The sequence below is a fragment of the Hippopotamus amphibius genome, chromosome 1 (assembly GCF_030028045.1).
Source record: "Hippopotamus amphibius kiboko isolate mHipAmp2 chromosome 1, mHipAmp2.hap2, whole genome shotgun sequence".
NCBI classification, from domain to species: domain Eukaryota; kingdom Metazoa; phylum Chordata; class Mammalia; order Artiodactyla; family Hippopotamidae; genus Hippopotamus; species Hippopotamus amphibius.
In genome coordinates this window covers 183,334,188-183,353,396 of record NC_080186.1, presented here as the reverse complement: position 1 = coordinate 183,353,396, position 19,209 = coordinate 183,334,188, and the positions used below count along the sequence as shown (strand labels likewise).

Sequence of the window (19,209 nt, the reverse complement as noted above, 5' to 3'; positions counted from 1 at the left end):
TAGGTCAAAGGTACAAGAAGCAAAATAATTTCTCCAGGATCCCAAGGCATCAGTGCCTACATGAATACTAGATGCCTGAATTCCACAGTTTTCAACCTACTGAATGACGAACTCAAAAACAAGTACTGGGTTTCCTTATCTCAGAAGTAAAGGCAGCCTGACTGAGAAAACCAATAAAGACAAATCTAAATTGACCACAGAGACAATCCCTGAAGCAACCTACTATCTAGGTGATAATGTGCTATGTGTTAAGGGATTATAGTAAACTGAGTTTGTCAATCAGACACAAATATGAAAAAATAAATAAATCACATGAAAATGCAATTAGTAAATATCAGAAAAATAATATTTAAAATATTAAAGCAATACTGGTAATACGGTGCTAATTCACATAATCTTTCAATGATTTTAACCCACTTTTGAAAAAAAAAACAACTTTGTAATAAATGACAGTTTCATACTAGCCAGAACATTTTTATATTTAATTACAACATTTAAAGTGATCAAGGATAATGGCTCTTCAATTTATTTCAAATAGAGAAAAGAAAAAGGGATCAAAATCAGTGAAGGCTATTTGGAATTTTAAAATAACCCAGTCCAGTGGCTTCCCTAGTGGTCCAGTGATCAAGACCCCGCACTCCCAATGCAGGGGACCTGGGATTGATCCATGGTCAGGGAACCAGATCCCGCATGCCTCAACTAAGAGCCTGCATGCTGCAATGAAGATCCTGTGTGCCAAAACTAAAGACCTGACACAGCCAAATAAATAAATAATTTTTTTAAAAATAGTTTTTAAAAATAAATAAAATAACCCAGTCCTGCGCTTCCCTGGTGGGCAGTGGTTGAGAATCCGCCTGCCAGTGTAGGCGACACGGGTTCGAGCCCTGGTCCAGGAAGATCCCACATGCCGTGAAGCAACTAAGCCCGTGTGCCACAACTACTGACCGTGCGCTCTAGAGCCCACGAGCCACAACTACTGAGCCCATGTGCCACAACTACTGAAGCCCGTGCGCCTAGAGCCCGTGCTCTGCAACATGAGAAGCCACCGCACTGAGAGGCCCGTGCACTGCAATGAAGACACAACGCAGCCAATAAATAAATAATTAAATTAAAAAAAAAGAAAGCAGAGAGTTTTAAAAAACAAATAAAATAAAATAACCCAGTTCTATCCTCTCTTACTGCATTTTTAACATGCTATCAGTTTTTTAAATTTTTTAACTGAAGTATAACATGCAAAGAGGAAAATGTACATATAAGTCTAAGGATCAATGAGTCTTTGTGAGCACATCCATGTAACCAGCATCCAGAATGAATAACATGACCCGTATCTCAGAAGCCACCCTTATAACCTTTCCAGGCACTAATCCTCCCCCTCTTCAACAACTCCTATCCTAAACAAAACAGTCTAGTTTCACCTTTCTTGGAATCACACAGCATGTACTCCTTCGTATCTGGCATCTTCCTTTCAATATTAGTTCAAGATTTATCTACATCACTGCACACAGTTGTAGGTACTCATTCTTTACTGCTGTTTATATTCCACTGTTAATGAACATTTGAGTACTTTTCATTTTATGGCTGTCACAAATAATGCAGCTAAGAACATCTTAATACATGTCTTCTGGTGAATATATGCGACAGGAATATACTTAGGAGTATCTGGAAACTTAAATAAACCTGGTCCTATCGACATACATTTTTCAAATGTAATCTGTTACTTTTATAAAATACAGATAATTGTAAAAGCTACTATTTTCCTTATATTGCTACTTTTGAGAATTTGTTAGCTATCACACAAAGAGTTAGTCATTCTTTCCTCTGTGTTCCAATATCATTTAATTACTACCTCTGTCAGCATTGATCACACAGCATTATTTTTTATGTTTTTTAGTCCCAGAAAAGCAGGAGTGAAATCTAACACAACTCTGTACTCCCAGCTCATATAATACCCTCAGGATTTTACAAATGAATAAATGATGTATAAATGAATAAATGAAAAATATGCAAACCAGCTTATCACTTACCTCAGTTTCTTTCATTAACAAGTTTAGTTCAGAAATTTGACTCTTCACCTGGCTCTCCTTGCCAATAAGGTAATCAATATCTTTTGAAAGCTTTTCCTGTTGGAATATATTAGAAACACAAATAAGCAGAAATAGAAGTGTAACAAAAGCCTTCCAGAATTCTTTTTAACACAGTATCCTCTTCTCTAGCCTATGATGAACAGATAGTAGAGTCAACAATGGTGATTATCATTATTAACCCAGGGTAAACAGTCACTGGCCTTGAGCACACAGGCCTAAGGATACATGAGGAATTAGAAGCAGTTAGAAAAAAGAATAAGATAGTAATGCTCAGATTAGTAAAAAATCCTCAGTACATAGTGTTGTCTCATCATCACTCCCAGAACGCTTCCTCCCAAAGCTTCTAAGTAAACAGAAGGGCAGCAATCCAAATGGTGGTGTCTTCCACCAGATTTTATAATTCACTCTCACATACACCCCCTACACACAACAGGAAAAACAACAAAGACCCTTCCAAAATAATCTTCATAGTCTATCCCAGCCTAGAAGTTCATTAAACAAGTATATAATACACAATAATGAAAATGCAGATTTATAAAAATAGGTAACTTCAAGAGCTTATTGAATAGCTTGTTCACTAAGTAGTCATTTTGACATTGTCTCTATGGTATAGTTTACCATAGAGATAATGTCATAGATTTTGGTGAGATCACTAGTGTAGCCCAGTAAACATTAATATACCTGAAATATCTTTAAAAACAAATAATAATACCCTAAAGCATTACAGGGTACAAAATAGTAACAGACAATGTATTCTGAGACTAAGTTAGAATAAGAACATCCAGAAAACACCTCCCACACTGTAGCCCTGACAGAAGGATCTGAGCATTTCTTGGTCACAACTGGTGACCAAGGGTTGAAAAGAGTTAGAAAGAAAAGGGGCAAAGCTTTTAGGAATTAAAGAAGTGAGTCTCCTTCCTGTATCATCTTCCTCTTTTTTTTTTTTACTTAGACCGTGGTACAGGGTAAGAGAACATAAGCAGAAATCAAAGTGACAGGTCTCTGGTACGGCCCATCTTTAACTCTTTGGGACACCCAGAAATCAGACCCAGTGAGAAGCTCACTGGATGGACAGAGGAAAGACCTGTTAGGTAGAGGAACAAGATTTCTGAGAACTCAAGGCAGGATGGGACCAAGAAGGAAACTGTAGGATGTTAAGGATAGGAAGAGACATTAAAATCTTGTGTCTCGGACTTCCTAGGTGGCGCAGTGGGTAAGAATCCGCCTGCCAATGCAGGGCCCACGGGTTCGAGCCCTGCCCCAGGAAGATACCACATGCTGCGGAGCAACTAAGCCCGTGCACCACAAAAAAAAAAAAAAAAAAAAAAAAAATATCTTGTGTCTCAATCCAGGATTTTACAGATGAGGAAGCGAAAGCTCACTGAGTACAAATATCACATAGACAGTAGCTGAACTAGAAACCTCCTCACCATACACTAAACACGATGCCACAGGCTGAGAGGGACTTCCTCAGCACCAAGCTGCAAGGCAGATGACAGTTCCTTCAATACCAGTCAGGCCCATGTTGGGACCACACCTACAGGGTATAAGTGCTGGCACTCTTTTTAGCTACAGTAGCAGAGAAAGGAATTTGGCCATATAGATTGAAGTAGGACTTAGATCTGAAACAGCTTAAGTTAACAGTGCTAAATAGGCTAGAGAAGAATAGAGGACAGAATTCAGAAACACAGTCCAAGGTCTAAGCGGTTCCAGAGAGCTGTGATGCTTAGACCAAGTCTCTAGTCAACCACAGCCTTTATCTGAGACGGCTCCAGGCTTCTCAGTCCCGTCACTGTTATGGTCTGTGTTGGCCAGAGACCTTAACAGTCTGTGTTAAGACTAGATTGTTTTAACCAAGAACCAGTGGTCCATTTACTCATAGGCCTCCAAAAAGTATATGCACCAGACACTGACACTAGGCATTTTATCCGGGATGTTCATCTAATGCGAGAAGCAGTTTTAAATGCTTTAGTTCTATTAGGATCCCAGTTCTCTAGGAACTGATCAGAGGCTAAATTCTCAAGGACCCCAAAGTCGCTCAAAGCTTCCTCTAGAGGAGTGGTTTTCAAATGCTGGTGTGTATCAGTCTCCTGAGAGTCCACAAAGAACACAGAGGCCCAAGCTCGTTAAAGTAGGACAGGCCTGGCTTCTGTAGTTTTACAAAGTGTTCCAGGTGAGATTCTAATACCCAGTAGAGTTTGAGCTCTCTCCTTGCAACACTAAAGTGTGTAAAAATGAAAATATTATAAACCTATGTCACCTAGATCATGAAGCCCTCCACCTTAAAATCTAAAACCAAGTAAAAAGGAAGACCTAAGGAGATCTGTTTGCTACTTTCAGCAAGTCTGAATAATTTTACTCTTACTAAAAAGTGAATAAATTGAAAAGTCCATTATGGAGTCTATTTTTTCAGTCTGAAACATAAATGAGAGAACTTAATAATGCAGAGGATAACTTAAGTGTATACTATTGTCAAATATTGATTCTAGGTAACAGAAAAAAATTTTTGGACAACTTGTATAATATCCAACCAATAAGAAACAAACAAAAAGGTATCAATGTTAAAATTAGCAAACAGTGGTATTGCCACTGTGAGGCAGAGCAGAGAAGCAAAGACTGGATTTACTTCCCCACTTGAAACAACTGAAAAAACCTAACAGAATAAAAGAAACAGCTCTCAAGACACTGGACACTGAGAAACAAAAATCAGTGCTCCTAAGGGATGGGAAACAAGATGAGCCTATGATTGCCTTCAGTTTATTGTCTGGAGAAGGCTTCCCAGGCCTGGCGCAGAAAACTCTAATGGGGCCCAGGATCCTCCCGTAAGATGAGAAGATGAAGCTGGGAGTTTGGGGAGGCCACAGTTTATAAAACACAACACTTAAGAACAGATGCCCATAAAGAGAAAGAACTCCAGAGTTTTACCAGGTACCATTCCCCCTCCCTTACTTATTCACAAGAGCTCTGATCAATTCTTATGTGTGAGAACACTGTGGGAACACTGCCACGGGCCAGGGAAAGTATCACCCAGCAGAATTAGAGTGGACAATTTCAGAGCTCACACATGCTGGGAATAGTGCCTGTTCCCCACCAGCCAGACTGGGGAAAACAAAAAACAAGAAACCACAACCCTCAAAATTCATAGGGCATTGGGAAGAGTAAACAAATGGCTTTACTTCAATAGTCAGATAAAATCAGTCCTAGAACAAAATGCTGCTCTGTCATGCCTAACAAAGCTTAACAGCAAGACCCAAAATGAACAAATTGTTCCCAAGCAACTTAATCATACACTAGAAGAAAACTCTAGAATATCGGTAGGAATACAGAAATATTCACACCCAACAAGGAAAGCTTTACAATACCTGGCAGCCAATCAAAAGTTGCCAGGCTTGCAAAGGAGGAGGGGAATACAGCTCATAAGGATAAGAAAAATCAGTCAAAACTGACCTAGTAACAACACAGACAACAGATTTAGTAAATGAGGACGGACAATAAAACAACAATACTTGTAACCCACGTGTTCAGTGTTCAATGTTCAATGTAAAGGGAGGACTGAGCATGTCAGACATACAAAATACAAAATATGAAACTTTATGTATACATGCAAAATAGATATAGGTCAAAAAATGCATACATATATTGTCAAAGGAAACAAAAACTTAAGTGGGTGGTAGATTTATACATGAATTAACTCCCTTTTAAAAAGGAAAAAAGAATGAAAAACTAGCATACCACTGCCTACTCAGCTGTAGACTGTCAATCAAATTTGAAAGTTTTAAAAGGGCCATGTATAAGGTTAACAGACAGGAAATAACTCAGTTTTAGCTGGTACCCACCAGAAAAAACAAAAATGTTTATACTAATTCTATTGGCAGCAATAAGAATCAAGTGTCTTAAAATTAGCTGCTACCCTTCAAAGTATGTCACTCTCGTAACCACACTCAATGTCATGGCACTGGGCTCACGCAGGGATGGATCATAATGAAGTGTCCTTTCCTCCCTCTCTTCCCTCAGAACTAGACAAATTGCTGCCTGGTCAGAAATACTAACAACTTAATATTAGTAGCACATTAAGTAACACTTTAGATTGTTAACTCATTTAGTAAAACAGACCACACAATATGCCATGATTTTACATAAAAAGTTAAAGGTCTAAAGCTATAAAGGATCAAAATTTAGTTCTAAAAATAAGTTCTACCTTTAAGGTTTTGTAGGCACTGCTCATAGTGGTTACACGGTGATTGGAATGATTACCACCCAACTTGCAGAGATGACAAACTGGCCTCCTACACAATTCACAGTACATGTTTATTCTCTCCGTTTCATGTTCTGGGCACATTAAAATCTATTGAATAAAGAATAAAAGTAGTATTAAGGGTCTTCATAGCTTACATAGCAAGCAGAAGATTTTAAGTAATTGGATAAAGTCCCAAAACACAAAGATTTGCTTTATAAAAATCACTAAATAAAGCCATTTAAAGCAATGAAAGTGTCAAAAGAAAAAAGCATTTGGCACACTGTATGAAAATTCTCTACATTAGAATTACTGTTTTTCAATTTGAGGGTTCAAATCGTCAATTAATTATGTAAATGTTATTTCCTCTAAACTTGGTGAAAAGAAGGTAAAAATTTATTTCCTATAAGACTTAAGCGAAATGCTTAAACAAGCTAGAAAGCTCCTCCGATCACAGTGACAAGGCAACTCTTAATGATCATGATCTATGTCTTTTAAGGTATCATAAGAAGCTTATGAGAACCCACAGCCTCCTTATGCTCACAAGAAATCTGTTACTGAGAGAGTCCTGGAATACATTATAAGCATCCAGATGTTTGCTTTTACATATTAACTGCACACACATTGACCAAATTTAGAACTGTGCTCTCCTGATTTGTTTCCACCTTTTTATTTACTCCATAAACTATCATTATAGTTACACTGAATTTTTACATAACTGTTTTCACTTGGAAAAAAAGGAGGATTCTTTTAAACTAGTGTGAATGGAAATCAAAAAGCTGCCCATTATTCCAAAATGTTAGATTCTAAGCAACTACAACTGGTCTGATAACTTAGAGAAATTTTTTTTATATTCCAATATAAAAATTCCTAATACCAATGTGTAGCTACAGGAGAAAAACTGGAAAAGATTTCAAATTTCTAAGCATGCCCAGGTTCCTACATTCTCAAAGCCATTACATTTAAAACAGAATATAAAGTCTGGCTCTCTGCAGGAGTGCAAAAACTCAAAATTATAGGCAAATATTCTATAGGATGAGACACCTTTTTAGAATTTTACTATAGTGAATAACGCTTAATGACTTGAAGGAAAAAAACTTTTCTCCTCAATATAACCTATTTATATTTGGTTCTCTCTTATCAATCTTACATTTGTAAATAAACAAAACTGCAATTTATGCTCAAAATTTTTCAATTCTATGAAATTCTTAACTCCTAAAAACTCAAGCTCAACATAATTCATTTAATAATCACAGGTTCTTTCATGACAGAATAGTACTAATCAATTTAATTAATATTTTAAGACACATTAAAAACCCAGGTTGAAGTCATAAATTTTTTTAAAATCTATGACCTTGAGTATTTAAGATGAGATAAGGAACATAACAGAGAACTTTAAAGTATTTGATAAATCTATTGCCACACTGGCATAATTTCAGAAAAAAAATCATCCCAAAAAGTATAAGCACAAACTGTTCTTATTTTCATCTACTAGTCCTATACCACTTAATATGAAGTGAGAAATGCTCAGCTAATACTTTCAAGGTAACTTCGGAGATTTTTTCCATTTTTCTATGGAAATGTCTTATTGTCAAGGTCTTATATTCAAGAATGCAAACAGAATTCATACTCATACACATTTCTAGGTTGCAAGGAATAAGAATATTAATTAAAAGCATCAATTACACTGTTTTAAATCTATATAAACCAGAAAGCAGTATAAGTGAAGATATCAAAAAACCACTCTGCTTTTCAGTCACATAACAAGGCAAACCACAATACATAAAATCCTTTTTTAAAAAAGAGCAATACTTATTTATTTACTTATTTGGTAGAATAATATACTAAGTCACAACATATCCTTCACCTAGCTTCAACAATTATCAACTCATAGACAATTTTCTTTCGTCTATAACTTCATTCATTCATAAAGTTCTTTCGTACATTATTATAGAAATTACCCAGAATATTTAAGAAATGCAAATTCCACTTCAGATACTATAAAATCATTATATCATAAGCTTCAAACTATTAGGCTATAGTTACTCTTATTTATTCATAATATAATTTTATGTAACTAAAAATGTCACTGTTTCCCATCTTTTAGACAATTATGGATTTATCATATTAAAGCACGAAAGCTTCTTAACTTTAACCATTTCAATCTTAAGAGAGTATATCTGACAACTTTTCTCTGTTACACAATTATCATTACAAACATTCATATACTGTATTGTATCACAATGTATGGTAACACAGTGAACCATAATATTGCCTTCTAAGCTCTGGGGATGTTTAGCAACATACTAAATAACTCCAACTACTAGGCCTTAATTTCTAGTCCCAGCTTTTAAGGTTATTTCCCTTCATACTGTCAGGTCTAGACTTGTTATAATGTATGTCACCATATTAAGTTTAATACTCTAACTTAATAGAAACTTCACTTACCTTGGGTCTAAAATTCGTAGTTGGGCCCACGTACTCATGCTGAGCTTTTACAGTACCCCAAGGATGATAAATTTTGAAGCACTCGTTGCAGTAGCTTGCACTACAGTCCATGCAACTTTTTGTGGATTCTTGAGCTGGTGGTTTACAAAGGTCACACATAATGGCTGTGGCCGCCCTGGCTGCCTGCCGATATCTTTCCACAATAGTTTCCAAAGTGAAATTTCGAAACAGACCATTGATTCCCCGTTCTCCAAGATCCACATCATGTTGACAGCCAGGGCAAGGAAAAGTAGTTGTCCTGGGAGTCAATGAATTGCGCTTCCAGCCTGTGTAATTAGTAAATCCTTGTTTAGTTACATCAGTAGGAAAATGAATAGAATAAATTAAAAAAAGGAGTCATGTTTTGCAAAGATACTTATCTACAAATACATTCCAAAACCATAATACTCAAAGTGGTTCCATATGAATCAATCTGTGTACTGAAAATGCTCTTTTTAAAATGGTTTTTCCTTGGCATACAAAAAATACACCCAAGTTACTAAATAGTTATCAAATCAGAAAGGAAAGAAATTATTCTATAATAAATCCCATATAAAAACCAGATTAAATCAAACAGGTGGACAAAACATATAATACAATACTACACAGGGTCAAGATCTTTTGAAACTATACAATTAACATTTATAGTTAATTTTATATACCATTCCCAAAAGAATCTGACTTGCATTTAAATGAACACAGACTTGGCTGATTGATAGGAACTGGATTCATAAATACAATAAAAGAGCAGGAGTCCTTAACCCAGCTAGGGTCCATGGGTTGACTGCAGGAAGATTCAAATAGTTTATAAACTATTCGAAATTGTATGCAAAATTTTGCATCTATGTATCCATATATATTTTATGGTTAAACAACCCATAGCTTTTACCAGATTCTCAAAAGAATATGTGACCACAAAATTAAGAACCACCACAATAGAGGATCTCCCAGTGTAGTATTGTTTTATCTAGAAAATTCAGTAGGCAAAATCATTAGTTAATTGAGTGCAATCTACAAAAGAGTGAAAAGCTCGTTCATAGACCTAGAATCTAGTGACTTTAAGAGGAACCAACCATTTAATATCTTCTTATGACCTGAAAAAAAAGAATCATTAAGATTATTTAATTCAGTAGGCCAGAGATACACCAAAAATATTACAAATAACTTTACAATATATACATAATACAATGAATGACCTTAAACATCACACTTTTCATCAGTATTATCCTGATATTAACAAATCAAGAAACCAAGGCATGATAGTCCTTACCCACAGGTTCACAAGAATCTGGGGTGGTCTGTGTGATACAGATGCATGCCTATCATGTTCCCTCCTCTTCTGTATAAATCTGAGTATGTAGCCTTGGTTGCCCACAAAATAACTCGCTAAATATAAACACAAACTTCTTAACCTACAGCCTTCTTTCATACTACTATGTATCCAGTACCAAAAGTGAATGGTTAAACAGTATACCACACTTAGAAAGGGTCTTTAAACAGCTATGTTAATATTGCCTTGGCAACATTACTATCATCACTGAAGATTGTCTTAAAAGACATCTGGCATATCACTACATAAATTACTACAGGTAAAATTTACTGATCAGCCCACAATATTATTCATTTGAAATGACTTTACACCATGCAAAATGGCATTAGGCCCCCAAAGCTACTTATGCAACAAACATGCAGCTTCATTATTTTATATTTTAAATATTTTCAAAATATTTAAAGATATTTTTAACCTTTACATTTCAAAATATACCCCAAAAAGCACACAAAAAAGGTGCCCCACAAAAATCTGAACATCCTATATAAAATACACTCTTGTAATATTTCTAAAAACATGCAATACAGTACAAGATATTTCACACCACAGCAGGCACATAATAAAATAAGCAGCAGAGCTACTGTTAAAACACATGCCAATGAAAATTTCATGAAATTAGTGAAAAAACAAGCCAAATAACTCTGGAAATGATAGAGTGCAGTGGTCAAGTTTAAACAAATGGAAATTTATATTTAATTGCATGCTTCCACACATGAACTAGGTGATAGAAATTAAAATGTATAACTAATCGCAACAGTCAATGTTTTTTAAAAAAATGAATTACTGGTTTTATGAATAGAAGATTGTCATCAACTAAGTAATGGGGGAAAAGACAAAAGTAAATTATGCCAGTAAAATCATGCTTTAACACATACATTGGTGATACGCAGATTTTGGCCTTCATGTTCAGAAATTTCACAAAAAAAGTTTTATCCCTTTTCTGCAAACCTCCTTTAACTTGTTTTTATAATAAAAAACAAGGTGTAAAGCATCACACTGAACTTCTTAAATCAGACAGAATATTAAATCAATATATCTGCTAAAGAACCATTTCATCTGTCAACTTCTACCATCATTTTCATAAAAATAAACAACAGAATATATATTCAGAGCAATAAAGAAAACAGGACAGATCTAAGGATATTCTGGGAAGTAAGACTGACGGGGAAAAATCAAGACAGTAGAACTAAGAATAAAACCTAACAGAATCAATATTTCTCTATAACTTGCTAATACAGGAACCATTAGCCAAATGTGGCTATTTAAATTTAATTAAAATTTAATTTAAAATTCAGCTCCTTAGTTGTAGTACCCACATTTAAAATTCTCAAGAGCCACATATGGCTAGTGGCTACCATGTTGTATGCTGCAGGGTCCAACATTTCTATGATTATAAAAAGGTCTATGGGACAGTACTGCGCAACAGCATGATATAATGGGGAAAAAAGTAATGATGTCTTAGAAAGATAAGGAAGCGATATAGGCCAAGTGCTTCAATTTTCTATGTCAAACTCCACTTGTAGGGTCAATAATATTTGCTAATTATTTGAACATTATCACCTCACGGCATCAGTTCTTTCCCCCATACCTTTAACTTCAAAGACAGATTAAACTAGTTAAGCATAAACCATGACACAACTGTAAAATGAAGACTCCAAAAAAAACTTCAAAACTGTTTATAGCAAATGCCCCCCAAAAGTCAGCTTTCCATCAAATGTTTCACTATTTAAACTATCAAAGCGAATAATAAAGTATTTCAAAACAAAGAGAGTCAATTCCTAACAGGTTCCACACCTATGCCAGCTGCATCTTCTCCCATACTCTGCAACAATATCCCCACTGTTACCACCTGGCCACGTAGTGGACTATTTCTCCTCATGTTAGACACTCACGTTGGGCTTCCTGGTGTTGCGCAACGGCTGATGCCTTATGCTCCCACCTTAATGCTTCCACATTCTGACCATCTGATGCCTATGAGTTACATTTACCCTTTGAGTATTAGCATTTTTCAACTGCAAAAACTTTTTCTCAACTACCCTCTGAATCAAAAGTAGGTAATAAGTAATTAATAATTAATTTTTTAAGCAAACTGTTCCTACCTTTCCCTCCTAATTATTAAATTTCAACACAGTTCTCAGGGACTCACTCACTAAAGCCTGTAGGAGAATGGCTTACATGTGGCTTCTAGAAGTGGCTGTAAGGTTTTAAAATCAAGGCATGTAGAAGAAGGTGAGGAAAACAGAAAAGGGATAACATTTCAGGTGTTTATTTTCTGCACTAAATGTAAGGTATCACCAACATTCCCCCCAAAAAGTAGCCAATTTTACTTTAAAGGTCAACTGGAGTAAAAAAAAATATTTTAATAAGATGGGTCAGCCCACCTTTCACACAAAAGCAATGTACATTATTCACTCACAAGTGAGTAAGACATGAGTGTTAAAAATCTGATTCCAAATACTTTAAAATATTAACAAAAAATAAACCATATGCATAAACAAGCAAAGATCATGGTATTAACTACAAAAATTATCAATACCTTGAAGCAAATTTTTAAGTACAGAAGAAAGTACTGGCTTATTTAACTTCCCCAAGGTAGCAATACAGCTGTTAACATAAACTTTGTTTCACTAAGTAAATGTAAAGCATTTTTAAGGTAACATTAAAAAAAACCAACAACAAGGGGATGCCATTTTCTTTAAAAATATCCCGTCATAGATGTGTGTGTGTGTATACATGACAAAATGCAAGCCCTAATAATCAGAGCTCCCTTTATAAACATCAGAAATTGCTTGGAAATTTAGTCCTGTTGACCTTTAAGGCATGTCAGCCCAATTTGTTCACTTTCTACATGATTTTGAAGACTTGACCACTGATGTTTATTTAAAAAAAACCTTATCTATATAAAGTTATTTAATTTAAATCTAACACTATACTGCCTGCGGCCACACAAGCAATAAAGCATTTTCTACCTCTCCACCCCAAAGATCTCCGTTGTGATGCTGTGAACAATGAACAGAAAGCTGGGTTTAGAATTTAATTTCAAAGAGAAGATTCACAACATGTTAACAAAAGATAAAGCAGTAACTGTGTCCTACACATAATACAATAATTGAATTAACAGTTAAAAAATGTGTTTTTCCTGGTACACATGGTATTTATATAATGCCCCCAATGTAAAACATTCATCAAGCTTATCTTATCACAGCTCAGAATTAATCACTATTGGTGCAGCACTTAAGAGACCTATACTTTATCCTATAGATTTGTATTTTTAAACAATCATATTTCTGGTAACTGTTGAAAATACAAAGTAAAAAAACCAAACAAAAGATGCTTGATTTTTAAAGTCATCTAAATCAATACAGTAAATAAACATTATTAACACTGACTGTATCTTAATAACAACAGGTAATACAAAATGGGAGAAAAGCTTGCATATATATGACCAAAAATGAAGTTATACTGCTCTTTTATTTTTACACAATTTAACAGGCTAGTGTTATACACACAAATTTTAGTCTCCTTTCAAGGCATCCTTTTACTTTCAAATCTATCAAACGACCCATGCAATGCTATTTAAAAGGAGTATGTGTAAAAGTGTAAGCCACATACGTCATTTTATATTTTCCAGTAGCCACATTAAAAAAGTAAAAGTAAACAAGTGAAATTAATTTTAGTAATACATATTTAACCCAATATATCCAAAAACTATCATTTCAAAATGTAATCAATATAAAATTATTAGAGATATTTTATATTCTTTTTTTCATTCTAAGAGTTCCAAGTGCATATCTCAATTCAGACTAACGTGTCTCAAGCACTCAAGAGCCATATGTGGCTAGTGTACTAGACAGATCTGGAATTTTTGCTGTGAAGACACCCAGACACTACTACTCTTCCACAAGACAACCATCACATTCTGCAGTCATCCCTTCGCCAAGTTAAATATTCTTATTTTCTACAACTGTTCTCCACAGAGAAGCTTTCTAACTTGCCCACGGTCAGGACATAAAAGAGCTTAATAGGGTTCTTCTTAAAGAAGAGGGAGGAACATCTCGGTAAATCTATTTTTGATCTCTTGTTCTGGAAAAAATTCCATCATCAATAAATATAAGCCATTACGGCATGCTTTGCACAAATCTTACAGCAGACGTTTGTCATTCAACATCCACTCAACAATATTTATTAAAGATCTACCAACTACTGTGCTAGGTAAGTTCATGAGAACAGAAACAGTTAACTATTTTTTATCTATATTTCATTGATACTTTATATTGATCACATAAAAACTAACCAAATCTTAAGATTAAAAGCCTATATAAAACACAGAATTTCATGAAATACACATGAGCTCAATCTAACGATAAGTAGAAATATTAGTATTTAACTAGAATTTTATTTAATGGCCTTTGCTGAATAATAAAATACAAAAAGTGAATCTTCTTGGTCAGTCAAGCCAGGGTCCCTAATTATCCAATGAGGATCTACCAAAAGAATATGAATTTTTATCTGGTAGAATGATTTCAAGCTATCATTGTCTTGCCTCCCCTGCTGAGTATGCCAGTTTTCTAACAGGGAGGAAAACATAAAAGTGATGACTTCACAAAGAGCATAACCCTCTCCAACCTTTCACACCCTGCACTCCCATAGCTACCTAATGCTTCCTTTTTAGGAATATACATATAATTTTTATGTGTGTAAAATATCCTCTAAGCAATTGGTGATTACCATTGAAAGAAAAATTCACGTTTTTAAAATACCATAGTACCACTCTTAGAACAAATCTCCTCTTATCCACTCTGTGATGGAGTATATAGACACAAATATTGTTCAAGGAGACTCCATATGACAGCATGGACCAAAAAAGATAACATTCTCTAAAATGCAAATGAGAAAAAAAAGATTCTTTCCTGATTTTAAAAAAGTGGTTTTTTTTTTTTACAATATTAAAAAGTTACTCCTATACTAAAGATGGAGAAATAGACAAAAGGATTAAACCAAACACCCCAAAGCCCAAACTGGGCAGAGCTGAAGCCCTGAGGTCTGGTGCTTATGTCCACTCGAAGACTCTCCTCCATAGGAAGGAAGTGCTGAACATGATGCTGTGGTATTTCTACCCAAACCTGTTTCTCCTTGACCCTCACTGTTGATTTTTGCCCTTAATTTCTCAGTGGCCCTGTTCCCAGTGATTTCAAATTAATTTTGATCTATATTAATCTTGCAATCCATGTTCAAAAGAAAGAAACGCTATCTCAGCAGGAAAAAAGTTAAACATTGGCTATATAATAATGGTATAGTACATGTATTATACATCTAATTAGATCTACTTCTATACACTACTACAGAATTCTGCTACTGTTTAGCTGATATTCAAAATCTTTATTTTAAATGGATTAAAAAATGGCTGAAGAATAAAATGGAATAAAATGATACCAAATTACATTCCTCTAAAAATCTTCTAGGACTAGGCATTATTAGTCTCATCACTTAATTCTGCATATTTACCTATTACCATACATATATGGTTCCCTAGTAAGTACTTCAGTAGTCCATTATTTCATTCCTCATATAAAGGACATCACAGGGTCAGAACACCCCCTAAAATGCAGACACAGTTAATAATGGGTTTAACACAAAGCTGGTGTTCAATACCACTTTAAATGAATACCAAAAGACAATAAAAGTTCATTCTGACATTTTAAAAGAGACAGGGATTCTTTATAACTATAGTTTTAACTTACTCACCTGGAAAGATTAACCCCCAAAATGACAAAAATAATTTCCCTTCCACAATTATCACTGAACATACAACCAAGCTCCAGAACCCCAGGTTCTACCACATACCTGGTCTGCTAATTCTGTCAATTTTATCCACGCTAGGGGAGGGAAGCCGAAGTCGAGGACTGCCCTGATTGGAGTTGTCTGATCCCACGTCATTGAATGAATCATCAAGCATCAGTAACAGTTCTTTTACACATTTATGACAAATACTGTGTTGGCAAGGGAGAATCAATGGGTGGGTAAACAGCTCCTTGCATGCCGGGCAAATGAGCTCTCTTTCGATATTCTTAATGGTAACCTTAAGTTGAGAAAAAAAAATCAGAATCAAAGGCTTTTAGTGTGTAAACACATTAACATGCTTATACCCTTTGTATGAGTACATGTGTTTACCTTTCAAAAAAGAATTAAACTGATTTTTTAATATCTGAAGTTTCTTTTTGGCTATGAAAATCTATACTATTAATTATGCCCCCCTCATCATCCACTGCCTAGAGGTGAAGGGACATGAGATGGGAAAGGAGAAAGGAAGGAAGGAAGAAAAAGAAAGAAAGAAAGAAAGAAAGAAAGAAAGAGAAAGAGCCAGCCAGCCAGCCTGAAGTATGAGGGAAAATTAGCATAAAATATTAAGGCACCATAATATTTCATCAATTATTAAGTTATTCAAACATTATTAACTCACTGATACAGGATCTCAGTGAAATCCTGAAAGTAGATTACTTCAATAAAAATTAAATATATAGCACTAAGAAAAGGATTATTCCTATTTAGCACATTAGCTCTGTAACTGGCAAGTAACAAGAGCTGGTAAAAACTGGCTTAGCCATTATGTTCATGGAACTGTACTTGAAATCCATCTACAAGCTGAATTAGCAGCAACTTTCTACATTAAATGAGACCATCTCCCACATGTTGCAACTGCAATGTAGGTAAAAATACTTGAGGTTTTCTGGCTGCATATCAAAGTAGTTATCTTAAAAGCACTTTATGAATACTAAAAGGGTATAGAGGATTAGAAGGAAACATTATAAGTGCTCTCAATACTACAGGCTTGCAATATTTTCAATGAGAAACATTCAGACTCATCACAACTAAAAAGGTCTGATGACCTCATACCAGTTTTCCCATCCGTTGCCTGTGTAGTTTTCACCCCATGGATCGCAAACTGCAGGTGCCATTAATCTATATTTAGCATCCCTGCATTTTAATGATGGTAGAACTTTAAGGTACTCATAACCTCGTACAATCGTTTCAACTACTGGAAACACACAGAAAATTAAAACGGAATTAATTCACTTGTTTTAGTTAAATAAAAACGTATGCGAGTCTATTCCCCTTAAAACTAAACCAAGCGCTTTAAATAATCCCTGACAATAGCACTTCAGCCAACTGGCTTTATCACTGTCAATGGGTCTTGCGATGCAGCGTTTCTTGCTGCATCACTCAATAAATATTTAATAAAAGCCCACACCACGTTATAGTTTTAGTAAATTTGTAAGCTATCCCCACCTCACAATTCACATCAAATATAGAATATCCACGTCCTACCTCATTTCATAAAGAATTTGACATCTAATTCAAAGGGAAATTATTGTCTTGAATGTTCAAAACAGGCTCTCACGCCCCATTTTATGCGAGGTTTACTTCCCACTGAAAGAGTTAAAATCATTTCCACTTTCCTTGTACCCACAGCAGTGCATAAGCTTTCTAATCACGATGGATATAAAGCAATTCTTACGCAAAAAAAAAAAAAAAAAAAAAATCAGTGTTCATTTTACATTCATTGAGAGGAGGCAATCTGATTAACAGAAATGTGATGTGGTGGCTCTTCCAATCAAGCTATCTCAATATAAATGAGGTTCGACGGGAAACTAACAAGTTGGATCCGACCCCTTGAAACAAAAACACTTGTACCCTGACAGCTGCCGGAGTAAGCCCGCCTCCCGCGGGCAGGCGCAGCCGGGAGGAGCCTCTGCTCGCGGCGACGGCGGGCCGGGCCCGCGGGGGTCCAAGGGGGACTCAAGCGCCGGCTCCACCGCGCTCCCAGACAAAGGGCGGCTGCACACGCGGGGGCACGCGCCCCGGGCCGCGACGGGCACCCGACTCCCCGAAGAGGATTAATTCCACAATCTGAATACCATTAAAAAGCCCCGCCCGAACTCCCTCAGGTTCTCAGGTGGGCGATCACCGCACCCGAGTGGCGCCCTCTTTCGGGCCCCCGTGACCCCAAGTCCGACCGTCCCCTCCGAGGGGCAGAGAGGGGGCGCCCCGGGTTGCGGAACCCTGACCCGGGCGGGGAAGGCGAAGAGGAAGCGGGGCCTCCACACACCCGCCCTGGCTCCTCAGGCGGAGACGCTCCCTCACCGCTCAGGGTACAGGGGAGAGGGAGACCCAGGGGGCCCGGCGCGCCGCCGCCGATGCGTGAGGCGGCCGCTCCTCTCCCCCACTCACCAGCGAGTCCGAGCCGTCCCCTTCCATGGTAGCCTTCTGCCAGGTGTCATCAACGGCAGGGTCCAAACAGGCAGACAGGCGGCCCCGGGCTTCGTCCGGTGGGCGGGCCCCTGCGGCGGCCGTGAAGCCTCGGTTCGGAGCCGAAGGGCGAGCTGGTCAGCCGGACCCGACCAGCGGACCGACGCGGCGAGGAGGAGGCCAGGGCGAGCGACAGCAGAGGCGCGGAGAGCCGAGTTTTGCTCCCTGCGACGGCCCTGGGAATCCCGCCCCGCGGCCGGCTGCGGCGGCGGCTCCTGCGGACTGCGTCTGGGCGGGCGGCCGCGCGGAGACGCTGGCAGGGGCGCCGCGGCGGGCGGGGCCGGGGCGGGGCGGGGCCGTCACCCGGGCAACAGCGCCCACCGCACAAAGGAGGCGGGGCCGCGGGCGGCGGGGAGCCCCCGACGCAGAACAGCAGCGCGCGGGTGGGGTACGCGGCCGGGTCCCGGCTCCCTGCAGCGCCGCCTCTGCCCCTTCCCCGCCGCCCCTCACGCCCGCCCGGGTCACCGCCTTCGCCCCCTGCCGGGTAGGAAGCCTCGGAGGGGCGGAAGTGAGGGCGGGGAAGGGGCGGGGGAGGCCGAGGCCGAGCCGGGGCGGGGCCGGGGTGGGGCCGTCGGGCAGAGCTGCAGCGGACTGCAGCCCGGGCCGCCGCTCCCCGCCGACCTCCTGCTCTTTACTTTGCTCTCCGTGAGCTTTGCCAAAGCGTGGACCACGCAGCACGGACAGGCCCCATTTCCTGACTTTAGACGGGGCGGCGGGGCGCGGGCGGGCCCAAGCCGCCTTGCAGGTACCGTGGCACCCGGCACGCA

General features: G+C 37.9%; 1 protein-coding gene across 2 annotated transcripts in view; it reads right to left on the bottom strand.

Moving 5' to 3' along the window:
* TRIM36 (tripartite motif containing 36) overlaps positions 1 to 19,209 on the bottom strand; it is a 40,045-nt gene that overhangs the window by 12,403 nt on the left and 8,433 nt on the right. Inside the window, exons 2-6 of one of the 2 annotated variants that reach the window (XM_057749976.1) lie at positions 15,980 to 16,214; positions 9,879 to 9,899; positions 8,767 to 9,092; positions 6,283 to 6,429; positions 2,025 to 2,120 (exon numbers count right to left, since the gene is read on the bottom strand). In XM_057749976.1, the coding sequence (XP_057605959.1) occupies positions 2,025 to 2,120; positions 6,283 to 6,429; positions 8,767 to 9,092; positions 9,879 to 9,899; positions 15,980 to 16,214 (825 nt within the window). The remainder of the gene's footprint in view (positions 1 to 2,024; positions 2,121 to 6,282; positions 6,430 to 8,766; positions 9,093 to 9,878; positions 9,900 to 15,979; positions 16,215 to 19,209) is intronic. The other variant, XM_057749968.1, reaches the window with a different exon arrangement.